The 21,373-nt window shown below is 56.0% G+C and overlaps 1 protein-coding gene across 8 annotated transcripts in view; it reads right to left on the bottom strand.

The window, feature by feature from the left end:
- The window catches only part of Dab2ip (DAB2 interacting protein), a 241,180-nt gene that overhangs the window by 166,577 nt on the left and 53,230 nt on the right, over window positions 1-21,373 (bottom strand). For 5 of the 8 annotated variants that reach the window (XM_047524505.1, XM_047524502.1, XM_047524506.1 and 2 more), the window contains exon 1: window positions 11,080-11,327. The exons of the other annotated variants lie outside the window; for them this stretch is intronic. In XM_047524505.1, the coding sequence (XP_047380461.1) occupies window positions 11,080-11,203 (124 nt within the window). In that variant the 5' untranslated portion in view covers window positions 11,204-11,327. Of the gene's footprint in view, window positions 1-11,079; window positions 11,328-21,373 lie in introns of those variants that run through there. 8 annotated transcript variants of the gene reach the window in all.

Genomic DNA, 21,373 nt, shown 5'->3' on the forward strand with positions numbered 1-21,373 from the left:
TCACAAGTTTGTGGCCAGCCTGAGAAACTTAGTGAGGACTTGCCTCAAAGTAAAACTTTTCAAAGGGCTGGGGATGCAGCTCAGTGGCAGAGCGACCAAGTGCACAGCCTTGAGCTCCATCCCCAGTACCACACACGGTCGTCAAAAAAGACTTAACAAATGTCACGTGTACAAAACTAATTAACAAACAAACAAACAAAACACTGCTAAAAGGGGTTAACCGAGATCTAAATAAATGGACCACGTTCAAGGACTGGAGACGCAGTACTGTGAAGACAGCATGTCTCTCCAAACTGACCTATAGAGCCAATGCAATTCCAATCAAAATCCTAACAAGCTTTTCAAAGACCCTGAAAAGCTCAATTTTAAATTTAGATACCAAAGTGAAGGACTTAGAATAGCCAATCAAGCTTGAGAAAGAAGAAAAAGGTTAAGAGACTTATATTAACTGGTTTCAAGTTGTACTTTACAGTTTCAAAATAGAGCTGATGTAAAGGAGACAGCGTGGTATTAGCATAAGGATAAGATGCGCAGATCAATAGAACAGAATAGAGAATCCAGAAATAGACCCACACACATGTGGTCAGTTGATTTTTGAAAACAAGTGCCAAAGGAAAAGAAGACTTTTTTTTTTTTAAACGAATCGTGCTAGAACAACCAGCTATCTGTATGTAACAAAAATGGACTTCTAGGAAAGATGGAGAAACCAATCTAGAGAAGCAGAAACTGTGCCTTGTGTGTTTCTATCTTAAAACTGACTCCTGAGATAAGAAGCAGCAGCCCCGACTTTAACAGGAGAAGCTGACATTGACATCGCAATCAACAGCCAGGGGATACTGAGGAGATGAAGCCCAGGGATCTCTGAATCTGAGGGCTGCCTCACCGGGGAAAGAAGCCACTGTGCAGAGATGAGCGAGAGGACAATGGGTCCCCAGCCACTCAGGACGCCAAGTGTCCTCTCTGACCTCAGCCCCTATCCACATTCCCAAGCCACCTCTGCCCCCATCCCAGCCTCCAGTCACACAAGGCAGAAAGAGGTGAGCTGTCCTGGGGGATCTCACTTTTTTTTTTCCATGATGTTGGTTTCAGGCCATCAAATTGTGACAGTTTGTTGTCTCTCACATGGAACTGGGATCAGAGTCAGGGGCACAGACAACACGGCCCCCTGCTTTGGGGTGTGAGGGAGGGAGTCTGGTGGGAGAGAGACACAGGGGCCACATGGAGGCCTCAGTGTGCAGGACACTGTCCCCATCCTGAAGATCCTCAGCACTTGGTGAGAAGTGGGCACAGCATCTCCTCAGAGGGGACCCAGGGGTCAGGCTTGGAGCTGGTGCCCAGGAGGTGGGAAGGAGAAGCAGACCAGACTCACACCTTGACCTCTGGATGGACTCACCACTGGTCCAGCACAAAGCCCACAAACTTCTCAGCCCGTGTAGACCTTGTCACCAGCTCCACCCCTCTACTTGAGCTACTAACAATCGCTTTTGTCAACACATGCTTCCAATTCCTCATCCTGAGAAGCTTCTCACCTCTAAAGAATTCCAAGCCTTCCAGAAAACTGAATTTCCTGGCTACTCGGAAGATTGATGAACAGGCTTGAGGGCTTCTATCATCCCCAAGTCTCTCCTTTCTCTGAGGACTTCTAGGAATTTGAGTCTGCAGTGTGACCCTCTCCTTTTTCATTCCGGTTTTCTCCTGTTACTCTTTTTTCTGTAGCTGCAAGGCCTCTTCCAGGACCAACAGAGAGCTGACATTTATTGTGTTGCTGCATTTGGAGGAAATAGGGGTCCTTTAGGCACGTGCTCACTCCTCTCTGCTGTGTGCGATTTCTGTATATCCTTTTTTAAAACACAATGCACTACGACACATTTGGTAGCAAATGCATATGTAGTAAGAGGGTGTGTAAGATACACACCATCTTTAGACAGCTGGTTTTACTCCTGAGGAAAGAGCAAGTAGCCACAGCTGCATCTCAGAGGCCAGCAAACTTTCTCCATCAAGGGTCAGACAGTAAATATTTTGGGCTTGAGAGGTCACCCTTCCAGCATGAAAAGCAGCTATGGACAATTCGTAAATGAAAGAACAAGGTTGTGTCCCAATAAAGCTTTATTTGTGGACACTGGAACTTGAAAGTATTATTCTTGTCAGGCGCGGTGGCGCACGCATGCCTATAATCCCAGTAGTTCAGAAGACTGAGGCAAAAGGATTGCAAATTCAAAGCCAGCCTCAGCAACTTTGTGAGAGGCCCTAAGCAACTTAGTGAGACCCTGTCTGCAAAGAAAAATTAAAAAGGGCTGGGATGTGGCTCAGAGGTTTAAGCACCACTGGGTTCCATCCCCAGGACCAAAAAAAATTTTTAAATTAATCTTCTTTTAATTTTCATTTTAACCATTTAAAAATGTCAAAAATTATTTCTAGCTCCTAAGCCTTAATGAGAATAGGTGCGGGGTGGGTCTGACGGGTGCCCACATAATGACTCCTGCCGTCTCTCCATCCTTTCCTTCCTGACAGAACAGGAAGGGGAGCAGGTACAGCAAGGTTAACTCTTCGTCTGAGAGGTGGTGCTGCAACGTCATTCGCAATGATTTTCTAGGCTTTCAAAATATTTTAGGATTTTCAAAATCTTACAGAAAGAAAGGGAAGAGGCTGGAAATAATCCCCAAATGTTCCCAGAGTTTCTCAGTGAATGTTGGGATTAAAGATGATTTTTATTTGCATCTATTCTCTGACAGATAGTTATTATTTTTGTCCTTCTCAGAATCGTGTGGGACATTTAAAAAGGAATAAAACAAGAGGAGATGCAGGAGTGTGGCCCATAACTGGTGGTCTGCCCCCACCCCCGGGGCTGTCAGTAACACACCGGGACCTCTTCTGGAATGTCCCTGGGAAGTGTGGTCCCGCCCACCCAGGCACAGTGCACTCAGGGCTGGTAAAAGGCCCCTTCTGCAGGCAGCCTGAGCTCCCTGAAGGTCAGGCTCCCTGAAGGGTTGCGCAGCAGCTGCTGGTGGGGAGACTGGTGGGGAGACGCGCTGGCCCCCCTGCCTGCGGCTCAGCCTCCAGCTCTGAGCAGGTCCTGGATACCAGGTGGGACCTGAATAGCTACGCAGGTCGCACACAGGAAACCCAAGCTCCTCCCGAACCCCCCACCCACCACACTTCTCCCCTGCTGTCCAGGGCTGCCCGCCACCACCCTGCTCCTTGCTGCTGGGTCACCCCAGCTCCAGGACCTTCCCGCCATTCTCCCAAGGGACCAACCCCGCAGCATGGGCATCCAGAGCCAGCCTGCTAGGCCTCCACCTTCGCCGACCCTCGCTGCTCTGACCCCCGCCCACATCCCTACATCTTTCCAAAGGCCTGATGCCACCACAGCTCCAAGTCCTCTGGCCACAGTGGTGACCCCTGGGCCTCTTTGGAGTGTCAGGTTCCCAGATTCCCGTTGGGAATCTCAGGAACCAGTTCATCTATTATCAACAAAAACTACAGGGCAGCACGGTACAGGGGTGGGCACCAGAGGGTCCCGATCTTCTGTCTTGCCAAACGCCAAGATCACCATGTCAGACTTCATTTAAACAATGTTCTAACTCCCAAAAGAACCCAAGACCATCACGCAGAATGCAGGAGAGGAACTGAAGGGGGTTACTGCAATGAGGGCGACGGCGTGGGAGACTCACCATGGTGGCCTTAGGCTGTGATTCTGCTGCAGGCCAGGGACTAAAGGTGGCAGGAACCCAGCACTGGTCCTCAGAGAGGTGTGCAGGTCTCCCATGTCCACCCACCAAACCTGCCAGCCCCTCCACTCCACCCCACGGCTCTGCACATCCTTGATGACCCCCAGGACACCTCAGGACACCTCCTCAAGGCCACAGCCACACCCGCTCCAAACTGCTCCCGGACCTTCCCTCCCTGGGCCAGCTCAGACCCGTGCCTCTCACAACCGGATGGCCAACAGTCACGGTGACCTCTGCTACCCACTCTGGCCGCCCCACCCCAGTGCAGCTTGCTGGTTGCGAAGTCCTTCTCCTAGGTTCAGGAGGCGCTGGCCGACTCAGACTCTGCCACTTGGCTGCTGGGAGGTGGCGAGCAAGCCACTCAGCCGACCTGGCCTGCAGCTTTCTCTTCCACAAAAGGGAGCAGGTACCAGTGTCTGTGAGCTTGAGGACTGAATGCCATGGTGCTTATAAAGGACTCAGAAGAATGCCTGGCACTGTGTGGGCACTTAAGAAACACAGGCGCCATCGTCACTGTCACTGCTATTTTCAAAGTCCTCCCTTGGGGAAGGGAGGGCACCAGGGCCTAGCCACCATTCAAGGACCTGACTGTTTCCCATCACACTGTCTGCTAACCTGATCACAGGACCTTCCCTGGGACTCAGCACCTCCAAGCAAGGCCTGGCTACATCCTCAAGGCAGCCCCTGGCCCAGAGCCTGCACACAGTAGGTGGCTCACTAAAGCCTGCTGCTCTGAATACCAGTTACACTTATAGCAGCCTCTGGGGATGCTAAAGAACCACCTGGATGGTTCCAATCCCCACAGGTGTCTCGTAGTACTTCTACATCAGTCCTAACAGATTTGTGGCTAGCCCCTCAGGCTTCGGATGGACAGATAACAAGTCACCCAGCCTATAACGATATCTGACACTGTGCCACATCTCGTTGTTAGGTATGCTTTGAGCCCAGAGACATTCAGTGACTTGTCTGAGGTCACACAGTACGTATGGCCCCACTCAGGACCCCTGCCTTGGCCACACTCCTGAACCAAAGTCGGTGTCTCCAGAATAGAGGCAGAAGTGGAAAGAAAATCACTTCTGTTTAAGACTATTCCAGATTGCCAGTGTATTGATTTCCAGCCTCTACACCCAAGCTCCATGACTCTCCATACCAAGGGGAAGACGCCAAGAAGGAGCCCCATCTGCCTGCCGCTTCCCGGCCAGCTGCTGCCTCCTCGGCCAGCAGCTCTGGGGTGGGGCGAGCTCACAACCCACATCTTCCTGCCTGCGTACTGCCTTTTCCATTCACAGTCATTCAGCACATCACCTCCAAGGGCCTCGAGAAAGAAATCACACAGCCCGGGTGCCGCCAGTACTCCCCTGCCTGTCACAAGAGACGAGGGAAATAAAAGCTAACAAGACTTGCAAAAGAAAAATCCCCAAACCACGGTGCAGGTTCCCAGCAGCTGTCAAAGTCAACACAGGGATGGGGTGAGGCTGGGAAACCCGCTGCTGATACACCCAGGCAGCTGTGGAGTCTGACTACACAGACCCAGGCACGCGGGGCTACGGGCACTACGCCCGGGTCTCTAAGTACAGAGGGCACGTCCAGACCCGAGAACCAAGACGGTCCACTGCAAGTTACCGAGGCTTCTTGGTCTCCCACTATTATTTGGAAGGCCATCGACGTTCCCCTTGCTTCCTTATTTATGCAATCAGAGGAAATCACAGCACAGAGAGCCGCTTCCAAACCCAAGGCCACGTGGGCCCATTTCAGATGGATAATTAAATATTGAACAAACGCTGAAATGCCTCCACTGGATGGGGATGGCTAAAAATAACCACCCTGCCACTCCTAGCGCTGGCTCCGAAGCACCCCCATCTCAACTGCTGGCTCTCAGATCCCCCTCCCAGCACCTTCCCGGGAATGGTGGAGTGGGGCGGGAGCCGACTCCCCAAATACCTACTTGACGGAAAACAAAACTTCAGCTCCCAGCAAGCTCTGAATGTTCCTGACCAGGAAATACTCTCCCTTTCCTGACATTTAACCAAGTGGCCCCCAGAGGAAGGTGCAAGGGAAATATCACAGCGTTGCTTTTCTTTTAAAAATAGTCAGAAGGCTTCATGTCATTTCCAAAGCAAAACACGTATGCAGTCCAGGATGTGGGCACGTTCGTGTCCAGTTACGCAGGAGTTCCACCGCCCGGCTCCAGAAGACCCAGCGAAAAAGCCTGCTGCCTCAGTGTCCCTGTCTGTGCCTACCTTAGGAAAAGGAACGAAGGGGACCAAGACCAAAAGAGGATGCAAAGGGTTCCAGACTGAATCTGTCCTTGGCATCTTTAGGTAACGTCAGGCAAGTGGTCTTGGCTTCCGTGGGCCTCAGTTTCCCTGCTGTCAAAGGGAACGGCTGGCTCCTGGTTCTGGAGCTGGGAGGGACCACAACTATCAGCAGCAGAGCAAAACAGATTCCCTGCCTCCTGCCCCCACCTCGTGCCACCGGGTCTCAGTAAATACAGAATACAGAATGAAACGAGGCGGAGATGGGGCTCCCAGCAGCCAGAACAGTGCACCCGCCCACTGAGATCAAGAGCAAGCGCACCCCGGTCCATCCGCATTCTGAGTCACACCAACCAAAAGAAGGTGGTCAGCACGGAGCTTCCGAGTGTGGCTCCGAGCCGGCTTTGCAGTCCAGCGACCTCAGCTTTAACCTCACACCTCACCGCTGCCACCCCAAGCTGCTTCCTCACTGCGCCAGCAACTAATGATGTAACCATCTCCACCTTGGAGGAGGGCAGAGAGTTGCCCTGAGATGAGAGATGGCCAGGCGAGGTCCCTGGCACAGGGCTGGCCCCATTGAGCTTGGTTAAAGAGGATGAGGACCATCCAGCAACGCAAAGGCCAAGTGGACATTCCAGCAGATTAGCTGGCAACTCGGTCCTCCCTCAGGACCTAGAGCGCTCTGGCGAGTGGGCCTCAGGCTGTCTGCCCACTCCAGGGACCTCACCCCAGGGGACACTGAACATTCCACTCAGCACTAAGGAACTTAGGGGAGAAATAGGACTGAAGCCCTGAGACCTGAGAACAGCACAGGGAAACGGCATGGTAGCAGATTCGAACGACAAGCAGGTACAGGGGCAGAGAGGCTGGCCCTGGGGAAGGAGGAGTCCCTCGTGGGCTATTCCAAGCACGTGGGGGAGCCAACCAGGAGGAATGACTACCTACAGACAGCCAGCTGAGTCCCTTCCCCTGCCTCCCTCCCAAGTTACAGTCAAGACTGTGGGAGGTGATGGCCATGAACGGCCGATGGAGTTTCTGACTGTGCAAAGCCTACAGGAAGAGAGCAGGAGCCTTCCCAAGGCCAAGGTCTGCCCTGGAGCTCTGCATGCTCGGGACCTGGAGCTGGGTAGAGTGAGGCTCCCCCAGTTCAGAGCTGTGTGACCCTAGGCAAGGCTTTCACTCTCTGGGCTGCAGTTTCCTTAGCTGTAAAATGAGGATGATTCTGGTATCGACCTCATGGCCTGTTCTCAGCATGGACCAGGTAAGACCCGTTCTGAGTTAAACTCATCAGTGGAGCTGGGCTGCACTCAGCAAACAGGAGGCGCTGTTTGAACCTTACCACAGCCCATAATGGGAGGGAACTCCCCAAATCCTAAGGTATGTAAAGGTGAGGATGGTCTGGAGAAGCTGGGTCTGAGTCCCAGAGGAGGGATTGTGTCTCAGCAGAAACAGGACCAGAGAGGTGGCAAAGGGTAGAAGGATTTCAGCAGTCTCATCCAAGGTAGAGCCAAAATTAGGCCCTGGGCCCCCGGGGGGACATTTGAGAGTTAGGGGTCACAAGATATGACCAGTCCCCAACCCCAGGGCTGTTCTCAGTGCTGCCCAGCTCATGGGCTCCAAGCTGTTGCCCCAGAGACCTCTCAGTAGGTCTCACTGAAGCCAGGGCCCCCTGAGGAGGCCACAGCCCCCAGGACTTGCATACAGGTCCTTCCCTGACCAGCGCTCCCAGCTAGGAACCAGTTGCATCAAACCACGTTCCCCACCCGTCGCCAGCTTAGAGGCCAGCAGCCCTGGGGGACTTGGACAAGCCATAGCCCCTCTGTGCTTCATTGTGTCATCCCCAGCGACTGGATGGCCCAACTGCCATGTTCTGAGCCCTCGGGGGGTGCCGCTCCCTCAGGAGGTCAGCCCAGCCCTTCGGGGTTCCACCGGGGCACCTTGCCTGCATTCTACAAAGTGTATGCAGGGTTTCCGGGACTCCCTCTGAGGCCCCACGGCCTCCAGCAGACCCTGACGGAAGACACACAGCTCCCCAAGCTCTGGGATGTACCCAGAGCCAGTTGGCTCCGGGCTGAGCTGGGAGGAGAGCCCAGATCTCTCTCTAACCACTGCTCAGCACCCCAGAAAGGGCCCCATGCCCCAGTGCACCCCAAAAGTTGGCTTCCCCAACTAACAGGAGCTTGGAGAGGGCAATCCATCCCCATGTGCCCCCAACACCCAGGCCTGAGGAGCAGTAGGTATCAAGAGGTGTTTGCTGGCTGAATGAAGGGCCATGACTTTATCCAGGGACAAAGCTTTCCTTAACCCCAGTGCAGGTAGGTAGGGGGACACTGGTTGGTGACACTCTTCTGGGGACAAGATCCCTCACATTCATGGACCATGATCAGCTTTCTAGTGGACCCAGGGTCACAAGGTACAATGTGATATGGCCAAATGAACCTCACCACCCCTGCCTCTTGTTATCATCAAGCTTTATAACCAACCATGGGTCTCACTGTGCCCATTCTTCGGATGAGGACACCAAGGCCCAGAGAAGGGAACAGCCTCCATTACTTGCCCCATGCTGGTCAAACCTGGGTGGCTGTAGTACTGTCCCCTGCCAGGGACAAAGTTCTGCTCTCAAGTGAGCAGTGAGCACTCCCCCAAACTGAGAGAAGGTATGGGGTGGGGCCAGGGAGCGTCCTCAGAGGTGGTGGCCTGGCCATCTGGAGGTCCCCGCTGCCAACCACCACCCCCTCCACTCTCCTACTTCGGAGCACACACAGCCTGAGTTCCTGGTTGATTTCCTTCTGTGCAAGTGGCAGAGACCAGAAAGGGCCAGACCCAGGTTGAGGAGCTGTGTGCCACCCCTTCCTCTGGGGTCTGCCGCCACCACCATGGGCCCAAACCCCGAGGACCATGGGGAGAAGGCTGCCCCTCAAGGCCAAGGGTGGCTACCACCGGGGCGGGAGTCTGCCCTCAAGATGGGGAGTGGCCCTGGAGCAGGGTCAAGTGCTGCCTTAGTGGAAGGCAGGCCATGGCAGAACTAGACACCTATGCCAGGGTGGGCAGGGGTCCCACCTCCACCTCCTATCCTGCCTGCAGCCCTCACCCACCTGTGACTCCCCGTCACCGCAGGCCCTTGAGTAGGGCCAAACTCCGTCCCCTGCTATCTCCCCCTCGCCACTGTCCGCCCCATCACAGGATGAGCTCAGCCACACACAAGACAGTGTCCCTTTCTTTGTCTTCTGCACACTGTTCCTTCTAGTCAGGGAAAGGACAATCGTTCACAGTCATCTGTGGCCCTAGCCAGGCACAGGTGTCCAGCTAGCTGTCCAGGCACAGGCGTCCAGTTTTCTGCACACAGTCTATCACACGAGGTCACTGAGGCCTGGAGAAGTTTTCTGCAGAGGTGGAATCTGAACCCAGCCCTGATCATTCACTCCCTCTGCCAGGGGAAATGCGATCCATCCTGTAAGACACGCTCCAAATGTCGCCTCCTCTGTGAGGCGCTCTCTGATTTCCCCAGATAGACTTCTGTCAGGACAGTCTCCTCCCACTCCCAGGAAGGCCGTGAGGAGGATGAGACACAAAGCAGCACTCCGGGTGGGCACACTGGGCCTTGGACCTGGGTCTCAGATGACAGCCTACACAGACGTGGTCCCCTGCACCATCTGGTGGAGCCGGGGAAGTTCAGGCACTCCCTGTGTCTGCAGTCAAGGATGGAGCATCCCGGGTGGGACAGGTCAGAGTGCGTGCAGGAGAGCTCCCGGTGGCCACAGCATGACTGGACATGTGTACAATTTCCATTTCTCACAGCACTAAACTGTCTCCTCAAGGAATCCTTCACCTACAGCTACTGCCACTTTACAGCTAAGAAGGCAGAAGTGACTTGCCCGAAGTCACAAAGCTTAAACCCAGATCTCTGATCTCCCACACCAAATCTGGGGACTGGGAGTAGCCAGAGGCCATTTCAGGAAAGGTAAAGGGCAGGGGGGAATCACAGGCTTTGAGAGACCCACACGTACAGAACTCCCAGCACACACCTGTGCACCCACCCAGCCTTGAACTTGAACTCTAGTGTGCACCGGAATTCACTACTTCCTGAAGACAGCCTGTGTGTACATTGTTCCCTAACGGAGGGAAGAGTCTTCCCCATTCTGGAGGGAAGTGAGTAAATGTGAACTGCCCTCTGCTTCATCTTCTCTCACACTGACAAGAACGCAGAAGTTCAGGGGCAGGGGGCCCAGGCCACAGGACCTGTGGGAATCTAAAGCCCCTGGGCCTGCCAGATTCTGCATGGCTTGCTCAAACCCCTCTGTGGTCAGGCTAGGATTAGGGCCAGCCTCCCCACTCCCCAAGATAACTGATGGCCCCCTCCTCCCTCCACGTCAGGGACACCCTCAAAGGGCCTGAGCCTTTGCGGGACTCTAGCCTTCCCTTCCAGGCCTCCGCCTCCCAGGGGGCCTCCCTCCCACCTAGCTAGGGAAGGAAGTCCCGGGCCCCCACCCACCCGCAGTCCCCAGGATCACAGCATTTCCAGCTGAGGATCCTGTTACTGGAAAGAGAAAATGCTGCGCACACCTCCCCCTCCGTCTGGTCCCCCGGCTTGAAAGAGGAACCTTTTGCAAGGACCACTCAGGGGAGTCCTGGACAGATGGCCCCACACCCCCACTCCTCCATCCCACCTGTCCCTCCACCAAAGAGGTGCGGGAGCTGTTAAGCCCCTGAAAAGGAAAGAAGTTCAGGGCGGAGGGTGGCCAAGTTTAGGGTCGGCAGCACAGCAAGGTGAGGGAAGCCAAGATCCCCCTCCACTGCTCTCTCGCCAGGCTGCAGAGTAAACTGAGGCACAGAGGGACAGGAGGTCGAGTCCAAACGGCGGAATAACGACAACCCTGGATCCCGGTCTCCCTTGTCCTTGCTCACGGCTCGGGGGAGACAGCAGGGCCTCGACTTCCCCAAGAAGCAGGATGAGGGCAAGCCGGGGCGATGCAGGTCGGGCGGACTAGGGACCCCGCAAGGAGCCGCGCGGGGACTGGGTCCCTGCGTCCCAGGCCATCGGGTGGCGAAGTGGCAGTAGGGAGGCCCCAGGGGTCTGGGGTCGGGGTGGCGCCTACCCCTGGCAGGCCGGGTCCGGCTGCGGGAGCGGCTCCTCTGTCGCTGCAGCCGGGGCCGCCTCAGCAGCCGGTAGTAGTAGGACGACCTCCCGGTGCTCTTCCTGGCGTTGCCGCCCGCGGACATGCTGCCGCCCGCCGGGCACCGGGCCGGGCCTGGGCGCTCACACGGGCCCCATCGGCCGCTCCGGACCGCCCGGCGGGCGTCCCGCGCTCTCTTGCGCTGTGCCGCGGCGGCCGCCCAGGCCCAAGCTGCCCCACAAAGTCGCCCAAACTCCTCCCTCGCCTCCCCGTCCCTCCCCCGAGCAGCCGGCCCCGCGGCGGGGGCCAGGGACCGGGAGGCCGGGCTGGCACCGGCCCGGAAAGTCAGTGCGGGAGAAATCCCGGCCTGGAGTCGGCCGGGCGAGGCGGCCCGGAGTGCCCCCGACCCCAGGCGGGACCCCAGGAGGAGTGCACCCCACCCCGCGGGGCGCACGGGGCATCCCAGCCCGCGGGCAGGTGTGGACTGCGCACACCCGCGGGTGCGCAGCCGAAAGGGTGCCAGCCTGGAAGCCAGGTGGGCACCTGTGCTAAGGGAACGAACACTCTAGAGTACGGTCCCAAAGAGGCCGATGCCCCAGGCCCGTTCCTGCCCCACGGGAAGAAACTGGGCTGAAAAACCTCCCGCAAACACACAGCTCCGGCCCAGTCAAGTGGAAAGCCTTCCCTTTCCGCAGGATCCTTGTCTGATCTTCACATTTTAAGGACAGCTCAGCCTAATACAAACGTTATTTCTATACCATTAAAATGATGGTGTGTATTTCAAGCACACAAAAAGTAGGGACTATCAGGAACAGCTGGCTTTCCAGGGGGCTTTGCCAAAGCTGTACGTTTTGTCCTTTTTGATCTGGACCCTCCCCCAAATAAACCATCACAGATCCCTAGTCCTTCTGCCCACTGGCACGGTCAGCAGTTCAGCAGACCTGGGGGCAGGGCAGAATGAATTCCATCCTACTGTGGGAACCATAAGCTGAGTTGAAGAAGGGAAGAGCTTTGCCTGAAAAACTTTCTCCAAGTCTCTCACTCCCTAGCTCAAGAACCTTCTATGGCTCCCCAAAGTGTAATGGCAACATGCCCAAACATCCTTGCTTGATATTTGGAGCTCCAATAATCTGGCCCCAACCAGACCACTCTTCAGCCTCAACTCCACCTGCTTCTCCCTGCTCTTTGCTCGACACCCAGCAGGGACCTCCCTCCTGCCTTCATTTCTCCATGGAGCCAGAGTTCACTTTTTTAGGTCCCACTTCCTACAGCCCTCGCTGACCATCTTGGCCATCGGTGACCTCTCTTTCTCCCCTCAGCAACATTTGTCTTTTAAATTATTAAGACAACTACCTATCTGAGCTCCATTCCCTCAAGTATGAAAGGGGAAACTGAGGTCCTGAAGGGAGGTCTGACTTTTATCAGTTGCTCATTAACTGACGGAGGCAAGGGATCTTAGCCTGGGACTGTCGACATGCACACTTACTGGTGGCAGGTAAGTGTCTGAGGCTGTCTGGGTGTCTCCCTCCAGAATCCAAGGAAAGGTGGGGCGTGGAGGGGTGGGCGGCCTGGGCGGGAATCCGGGCCGGGTTTTGCTCCTCACTGGGGAAGCCCCCTCCTTAGCTCCTCAGCCAGGAGGGAGGGCCCCCAGGTCAGGAGGAGCTGGGACCACAGCTGGAAGCCAGGCGCCTTCCCAGGACCAGGGGGGAGGGGCGGGAAGGGTAAGGCTCCTTCAAACCCCAGTCTGGGGAGTCCAAAGCCATCAACTACCCTGGCCCCTCTTCCCAGAATAATGGCCAATCCCACAGGAAGATGGAAAACCACAGTGCCCGCGGGGACATCATTAGCCTTCTTTGGGTTAAGCATTGCTCCATCTCATTTCGACAGCAGACATGTACAGGAGCCTCTTTAGAGACCCCTGGGAAGAGCCTGAACCCAGCTGCTAGGTGCCACACGGAGCTGTGGGCCTTCGAGGGCAGCCTCTGCTGGTCAAGCCACCAGAACCCAGAAGAGCACCTCCCATGCAGGTAGGGCTCAGAGAGCCACCCAGTCGCACCTTGACTCTTCCAGGGGACAAATAATCTCCATGGCCAGGTCCACCAGTTTGCATGGTGGGGAGCCCCAGGAAGTCCTGCTCGGAGTCGGGGTTACAATCTTGCTCCCAAGTGCCTGGAGTTCCTCTGGCCCATTTCTAGCTCCTTTGAGGGAATGCAAGCACGGAAGCTCACTGCTAACTCTGATCAGTGTTGGGAGTGATGCTGGGAGGGAGCTTGGCCTGCCCCTCACCCCCAGCTGGCAGTCTTACAGGTCTGTGGGTGGAGGGGAGGGGAGGAGCAAGCCCACCTCAGGACCTCCTCTGCGAACAGCTGGGTTCCAAAGGCCTGGCCTAGTCTCTGCTTCAGCATCTCAGGTCCTTGGTGCTGCAGTTTTGCTGCCTACAAGTAGAGGCTTTGTATCCTTGACCTAGACCCCTGACCTAGCTGCCTGGAGGAGAGTCAGCTACTGAATTCCTGGCTCTGGGGTGGGAGTGGATATTACCCACCCAAGCCCATCATTTCATCTCCACAGGCCTCAGGTGGGCTGGGTGCTGTGTAGGAAGCAGGCGGGACAGGATCTAAGAGAAGAGAAAAGGCCTGGGCTCCCTGCCCCTCCTTCTGGCCCAGGACCCTGTGGCAGGCAGGCAGACAAAGACTGCTCCCTGCAAGCCCCAGAAGAGCATCTGGAATCGATCCTGCTTGTAGAGTTAGCCACCCACCCGCTCCCGCCACCCCCACCTCCTACTGCGAACAGGAACCCCATGGCCTCCTCCTCTGAACAGTTCCCTATCCTGACACAGCCTCGGCGGTGGGAGGGACACCTGAAAATCCCCGGTCCATCACTTCCACTGCTTCCTGTGACTGGCAGACAGATCGACAGACAATAGACCCCCCTCACACACCAGGGGAAGCCCTCCATGTTGCCTCAGACAGAACAGGCTTCCCAGGCCCTGGCTGATCCAAGAGCCTCGGTCCTAAAAGTCCAGTCTTGTTCTCCCACCTGGCCCACCTCCAGAGGGCTCCTGAGTAGGCCCAGTTCCCCGAGTGCTGCTCTGGGTGGGAGTCAAGGCTGCAGCCTCCAAATCACCCCAGCTTATTAAACAGGCATCTTACTAGGTTTCCTCAACATACTTGGTTTGGTGGGTCTGAATGGGGCCTGGGAATGTGTGCATTCCTAAGTCCCAGGCAGGGAACTGGGACTCACTAGCCAGTCACCCAACCCCAACACCTTGAGCTACCTCTGCCACAAAACAGCGGCACCCTCTGCAGGTCCAGGTCTCCCTCCCCCATCTAGCCTCCAAAGGCTCTTTCCAACCTCTGGCCTTTCCCCTATTTGTAGAACAGCTGCCACCAGGGCTCTTGGAAGGCCAGGAACGGATGGACACAAAGAATTCCCCTCTGGGCAGAAAACCGGACACCAAGTAGAATTACACCATTGGGAAGGAGCTGGTGGGTAGCCTTAGAACAGGGCAGAAAAGCCCAGGTACCCCAGGGGCCAGGCAGCAGCAGATCAGGAGGTGCACCAGACGCAGGGTGCTGGCCCCCTGCAGCCGTGCCTCTTCCTGAGACATTAGGTTGAAAGTCAGAGAGCCAGGAGGAAAAAAATCCCATGGCCAAAATTACCTCTGGAAAGCCACAAACTGCCCATAAAGCACAGTTTTTCCTTGAGTGTTAGGATAGATCACCCATTTCTTCAGCTGAGCACAAGGCAGAAGGGCCTGGCCTACATGGAGAGACCATTAGCAACCAGTTTACCTATCTTCAAACCCCAGACTGGCCGTGAATGTAGGGGATCACAGAAACCCGACTTCCCAATAGCACGGCAGGCTGAACTTGACCTCCAAGGGCTTGTCTGAGGGCGAAGTTTGGCTTTCATTCTAGTAACAGTAGCTGAACTGCGTCTAGCAGGTACCTTGCCCCAGCTCTTGCTCTTCCACACACGTTATCTCATTTAATCTCACCGCAACACTAGTGGGCAGAGGGTTTTTTGCTTTTATAAAAAATACTAGAGACACAGAGTAAGTTCCTTAAGGTCACACTAGGAGTCAGGATTTGAACCCAGGGCACTGGAAAAAGCAAAGGTCACTATAAAGTTAAGCAGGACTTAATGCAGAGGTGGGGAGGGGCGACAGTTCAGAACTTCCCTTGTCAAGGGAGTCCTGACAGGGGAAACAACCCACACCAGGTTCCACACAATGGGTGTCTGGAGGGCTCAGACCTGTCAGGTTTCCTGTCGGGACAAGGGTGGGGGGTGGTAAGCAGGGGAAGTCCCCAGCCAGGCGGCCCTGTAGACATCCGCCTTCCAGCCGGTCTCCACCTCTGTCTTCAGAGCCCTGGGCAGGGGTATGGGTGGGGGTGCCTGGCACTCATGGTTAAGGTCACAGTCTCTGCCCTCAGAGGCGGCCTGTCTGGCAGGCAGTGCCGGCTTCCTGTATCCATCATGCATCCAGGAATAAGGCTGGACCAGCAGGCAGATCTTCACTGGGGAGATGGGGGAGGCTAGAGGCCAGCTCACCCTGTGCGGTGGAGGCACAGAGAAGCCCCATGAGGCCAGTCAGGCATCCACGGCCACCCCCATCCCTGCCTGCTTCCCAAAAGCCACCAACAAATTTAATGACATCCTTTGCAGAAAATGGCCAAGGCAGGGCCAAAATGACCCTGGGCTTGGATGGCTTTGCCTCTCTCAACGCAGGCGGAACTGGGGACCGGTCAAGCGTGGACATTTGAACACACACAGACAGAGCCTCAGGAAACGTGAGTGCTTTTTCAAACAAGTCACCTCCTCCTGCCGGGGGTGGAGCCCTAGGGAGCGGACAGGCTCTAACTGGGGGAGAAGGTAAATGAGGTGGGGGGGCACAGGGTCAGCTCTGGGCCTGGTTCCCACAGCTTTCCTCAGGTTAGTGGAGATGGGGCAGGTCTGCCCAGCCCACCTCCCTGGAGATTCCATCAGGATCTAGAAATCTCTCCCCCACCCCCAGAACCCAAACCATCTCCATGTCCCCTTCTGTCTTCCAGAAGCCCACAGAAAAGGACACTTCTCCCTGGTACCTGCCAACAGCCTATCATAATATCCTGGAACTGAAGCTCAGAGGTAGAAAGAACCTTGAGAGTAAGCGAGGGGGCCGGGGAAGCTGTGGCCCAAAGGGAAGGACAGCGCTTGCCTGCAGGAAGGACCTGCCTAACCCTTGGCAATTCCCCAGTCACAAAGGGCTGATTGCCCTCTGACCCCACACCAAACCGCTGGGGGTGGTCAGCACCGCTCCTTTAAGATGAGGGGGCGGGGTCAAGGGAGCGCCTGACCTGCCCAAGGTCAGGGATAGGGGAGGGGCTAGGCCGGGCTCTACCCGGGGACCCTGATCCAGCTGCCTGCCTGGGTCTCCGCTCCCAGCTTGCCCTGTGCACTCTGCTCACAGGCCCCTGAGCTTCCCCTTCAAGCTGGCTGCGCCCAAGCTGAGGTCCAATCCTGTGGGCCTGGGGAGGCTGGGATCCGCTCTCCGCCTGTCCTGGCCCTTCCTTGCCCACCCCCAGCAGCCGTTGTTTCTGCCCAGATGGCCAGGCCTGGAGCCACTCTCCCTGCACTTCCTCTCCGTGCCCTGACCCAGAAACGCTGCCAAGCTCCAGGTGGGCCCTGGCCCCAGCCAGGCTCCGGCCCAGCCCTTCTCCCTGACCCAGCCTGGGGCTGAGGCTCAAGGTCTCTGGGCTTCTTCCCCTCCCGCCCACCCAGTGACGGGCCCAGACTGCTCCACCCCCATGGGTGGCCAGAGGGGGTGGCATATGGTCCCTGCATGAGGCCGGGGAGCCCCCTCCCTTCACAGGCAGGCCTGCCTGGTCATCTGCAAACCATTTCATGGTTGGCACTGGCCTCCGCTCCAGGACCCAGGGCCTTGCTAGGTCTCTGCAGAGCTCACGGAGGACAGCTGAACTGGCCCAGTAGCAGGCTCCTAGGAAGTCCTGGCATAGGCAGGGAGCTGAAAGGGCAAGGGATTTGGAGCGAGGAGCTAGCGCTTTTTAGCTGTTTGATCCCTGATCGGTGGGCTTCACATCTCTGCCTCCATGCCCTCCAGTGGATCTGAGGATCCTCACGCAGTCTGAGCTCGTGGAGATCGCAGTGGATCAGAACTTTGGGGATACACTGGGCAGCACCTCCCTGCGCTGGGCTATTTCCCTTGTCATTCATTTGTGGGCTTTTTTTTTTTTTTTTTTTTTTTTGGTGGTGCTGGGGATTGAACCCAGGGCCTTGTGCTTGCAAGGCAAGCACTCTACCAACTGAGCTATCTCCCCAGCCCTCATTTGTGGGTTCTTTAAGAGGACAGCCCAGAGCTGTTCAGATCCATTCTTGGCCCAGAGCAGACTTAAGACTGACTGAGAAAGAAGGTGGCAGCATTGGAAAAAGGACTCCAGTCCTTCTGGTCTGGAGTCAGCACTGAGAGAACTGGGAGAAGGGAGGAGTCCTGGAAGACTGCCTGGAGGAGGAGGCACTGGCCTTGGGCAGGAAGACTGAGTAGGATTGACTGGGTAGAGAGCAGAGGGCAAAGGCCCAGAGGTGGGAGCAGGCAAAGTTTTTACTAGGGACATTATGTACAGCTGTGAGACACCATGGGGTGAGGACCTGGGGACAGGTTGCATGAGGGGTGAGCTCGGGGAACACACCCCAACTGGGGTTGAGGCCCAGGCGGCCCCTCCAGAAGGACAAAGGAGAATTGATGAGAACAGAACCCTGACAGGAGATCTGGGTTTGAGGCTTAGATCTGTCACCATGTGGCTGTGCAGCCTCAAATAAGTAACAGCCCCTCTCTGATCCTCAGTCTGCAATTATAAAAAGAGTGACTAGCTCCTAAGATAGACCTGCAGGTGTGGGACTGGCCCGGATGCCCATGAACTGCATTTGGATCAGTCCAAAACAGATTCCAGGGCCCCAGCCCCAGCATTCCTGAATCCAAATCTTGGGGACAAGGCCCAAGGAATCTATACTCTTAAAAGAGTTTGCTGGCAGCTTTCTTGAGGAGCCACTGGCTAAGAAAGTTCTAGACTCCGTGGTTTACGTCAGGTGCTTTGCCTTTGCTGTCCCTTCCACCTCATTCACGCTATCCCCAGGCCTTCGGATGGTCACCTCCTTCCCTTGGTTCAGGCCTCAAATGCGACACCTTGAGACCTTCCCCGGCCACCTAATCTCAGGCCCTAGTCTCCCCCACATCTTCCCAATGTCCCATTGCCCTGTTTGATTTTCTTCAGCTTACCACAGCCTCCTGAAACTCTCTGTATAACCTCCCCGCAGGCTTCCATGCGGCAGGGGCCCCGTTCGCCTACTCACGGCCACTTCCCCAGAGCTTAGACCAGCACTTGGCATTTGTTCCATGAGGGAAGAGAATGGAGGGAGCTGGGCTCAAGGTCCCCATTCTCTTTTGAGGCCTGGCAGCTGGGGCACCAGGGGCAAGAGCCTGCCTCTCTGGACCTGGGCTTCTCTCCGTGTGACACAGGCTGGAGGGTTTATCATGGCAGCTTGGGGCAGTCAGGAGGCCGGGGTGCAGTTCCTGGCTCTGTGCAGGAGCCGGCAGAGGGTTGGCACTCAGGACAGATGAACGGATGAATAAATGCCTCTGCGTTGCAGTCTGCCTTTGGACAATCTCCTCCCAGTTTCCCGGCCTCCCCTCCTGTAAAATGGGCTTGGCCTGGTTGTTCTCTCAGGGGCCTTGAGCACTAAACTCAAAGTCTCTATGCTCAGTCCAGAAGACAAGTGGGAGCCACAGAAGGTGTCAGAGGAGGGATATGCATTGCCAGAGCCGTGGTTCTCTCCTGGGGATCGCACATGACCCACAGTGGCATCCTAAGGCCAGGTGGCTTCGCCACCTTTAACCCCTGAGGTCCCCTTCAGAGTAAGAACAGTGAGACTCTGCCCAACCCTGGGAACAGCATTTCATCTGGAAATTCTACCACAGGGAGGAGGAAGGGCTGGGGCCTACAATTTCTGTGCCTGCTCAAACAGGAAGTAGCTGGAAGTTTGGGGCCAAGGAAAACAAGTTCAAGGTCATCCTGGAAATCAGCACCCCCAATGGCTAGGAACTTGCCCATTCCCCAGATGAAGCTGTCCTAGTGATTAATGGTGAACACACACAGATGGGAGCTCAAGGGGGAATGGTCCCTGACCACAGGCAATGGCCTAAGAGGAAGCAAATCTGCCCAACCGTTTCCGGCATACCTTTGATGATGGGGAACTCATTACCAAACCAGTCTCTTGCCCTTAGAAAGTCTGGAAGTGAAGCTGTGTTCCCACTATTAGAAACCAAAGAAGCTGCCAGGTGCAACGGTGCACACACATAATCCCAGCTGCTCAGGAGGCAGAGCAAGGAGGATTGAAAGTTCAAGGCCAGCCTGGGTAACTTTGCAAGATCTTGTCTCAAAAAAAAAAAAAAAAGAAAAAGGAAGAAAAGGAGGAGGAGAAGAAGAAGGGAAGGAAGGATGGAAGGAAAAATAAACAAATTGCAGAAGGCCTTGAGAGGTCTAGGTCTGAACCAGCCTCTGAATCAGAGGCTCAGGACTTGTCCAGGGTCACACATGCACCCTAGGGTCCTGCCTCAGTTCCCACAGCAGCTGAATCTGTTGTAGGACGTAGTGAGAAGATGCCAGTAGGGGGCTGGGCTGGGGCCGGGGCTCCACACACTCCTGACTGTGATTCCGGGTCAGGGTGTGGAGGCTGACCTCTGGCTAACCCTAATTTGAAATGCCAGAAGACATGGGCAAGGACCCTAATTTGTCCGGGTGCCACTGAGAGCACTGGGGAGGCAGGCTGGGCTACAGAGGCCTCTACACAGCCCCTGAGGTAGATGACCCTCTCCTGGTCCCTGTCACCTGTGCCCGAGGAGCTGGAAGGTGCTTCAGGTGCTTGCTGGGCCTGCTTTCTCTGACCTCGAGTGTGCCCTCTCTCCACTCACCACCCTTACATGGGCTTCCCTGCACACACAGACTCACTTCCTGCTCAGCCCCACCTCCCCTCCTCAAAGCTGGGTGCTTGCCAGGCCCAGCCAGGCCCAGGCCCACACAGCCAGTGCTGCCCCTGCCCAGCTGTAGCACCCTGGGACAAAGTCCTTGCCCCAAGTGCCACAAGGAGAGGGACAGGCTGGGGAGCCCCTGCTCAGAACTTCCATGTCTCCAGGACTGTACCGGGGGGAGGGCCCCTGGGTGGCATCGCTTAGGGTCCCAGTCTGCTGAGTGACTTGGCAAGCCTTCCCTACCCTCTCTAGGCCCCTGTTCCCCTGGTGCAATTCTCAGACTTGAAGACACTTCAGAGGTGCGTGTTCACATGCAGATGCTCAGGCCCACCTTAGAGGGTCAGGTTCAGCCAATCTGGGGGATTCCAGGAATTCGCATTTGAATACAACAGGAAGTGGGCCCGCAGGTATCTCTGGCCTACACCCCAGCCCTTTTTATCTTTTATTTTGAGACAGGGTCTCAACCCACCAGCTTCAAACATGGGATCCCCCTGCCTCCGCCTCCTGTTATTACAGGAGCGCACCCAGTGCAGTTCCATCTGTGTGCTCCAAAGTTCTCCAGGGAATCCCCAGCAGAGGCAAACCCTCCGTTTTCAGACTCGAGCCTGTTCGCTTTCTCAGCACTCACGAAACACAGGCAGGCAGGGGTCCTGAACCTCATGGGCCAGATGGGCAAACGGAGGCCCACGACGCAGCTTGGACGCTCCCTGACCTACGTGAAGGCTCCAGCTTCTGCCTCTCTCCCCGGATTCCCGAATGTGGTCTGCAGCCTGGAGCCCAATGGGTCAGCTCAGGCCAGGCAGCAGCCTTGATTGGCACCCTCTGTCCGGTCTTTGTGCCCTCTGACTTCATGAGGTCCAAGCTGATTAAAAGATCCCCTTACGACTCTGATAGGCACGGTGTCCCCTTACAGGACTGTGAGGGACATGGTCCCATTTGAGGCAACACTGCCAGGCTGGCCCTGTGCTCTAGCCACCCTCGGGAGTGGACGCTGCCACTGGGAGAAAACAAGGCCCAGAGAGGGGAGAGCCTTGCCCACACTTACAAACACAGTGCAGAGCTCACTGCCCGCCGGGCAGCATGAATGCAGCAAGTCTTCATATCAACCTGGAAAGCAGACACTAGCACCATCCCCACTTACAGACACAAGTGTGCCGAGTGGCGGACACTCAGCCCTGCAGCCGCCTCCATGGTAACCCCAGACCACCACAAAGGGTCTCCCTCTCTGTTTCCAAGTAACTAACCTGCCAACGA

Source organism: Sciurus carolinensis, chromosome 14, assembly GCF_902686445.1.
Source record: "Sciurus carolinensis chromosome 14, mSciCar1.2, whole genome shotgun sequence".
In the NCBI taxonomy this organism is placed as follows: domain Eukaryota; kingdom Metazoa; phylum Chordata; class Mammalia; order Rodentia; family Sciuridae; genus Sciurus; species Sciurus carolinensis.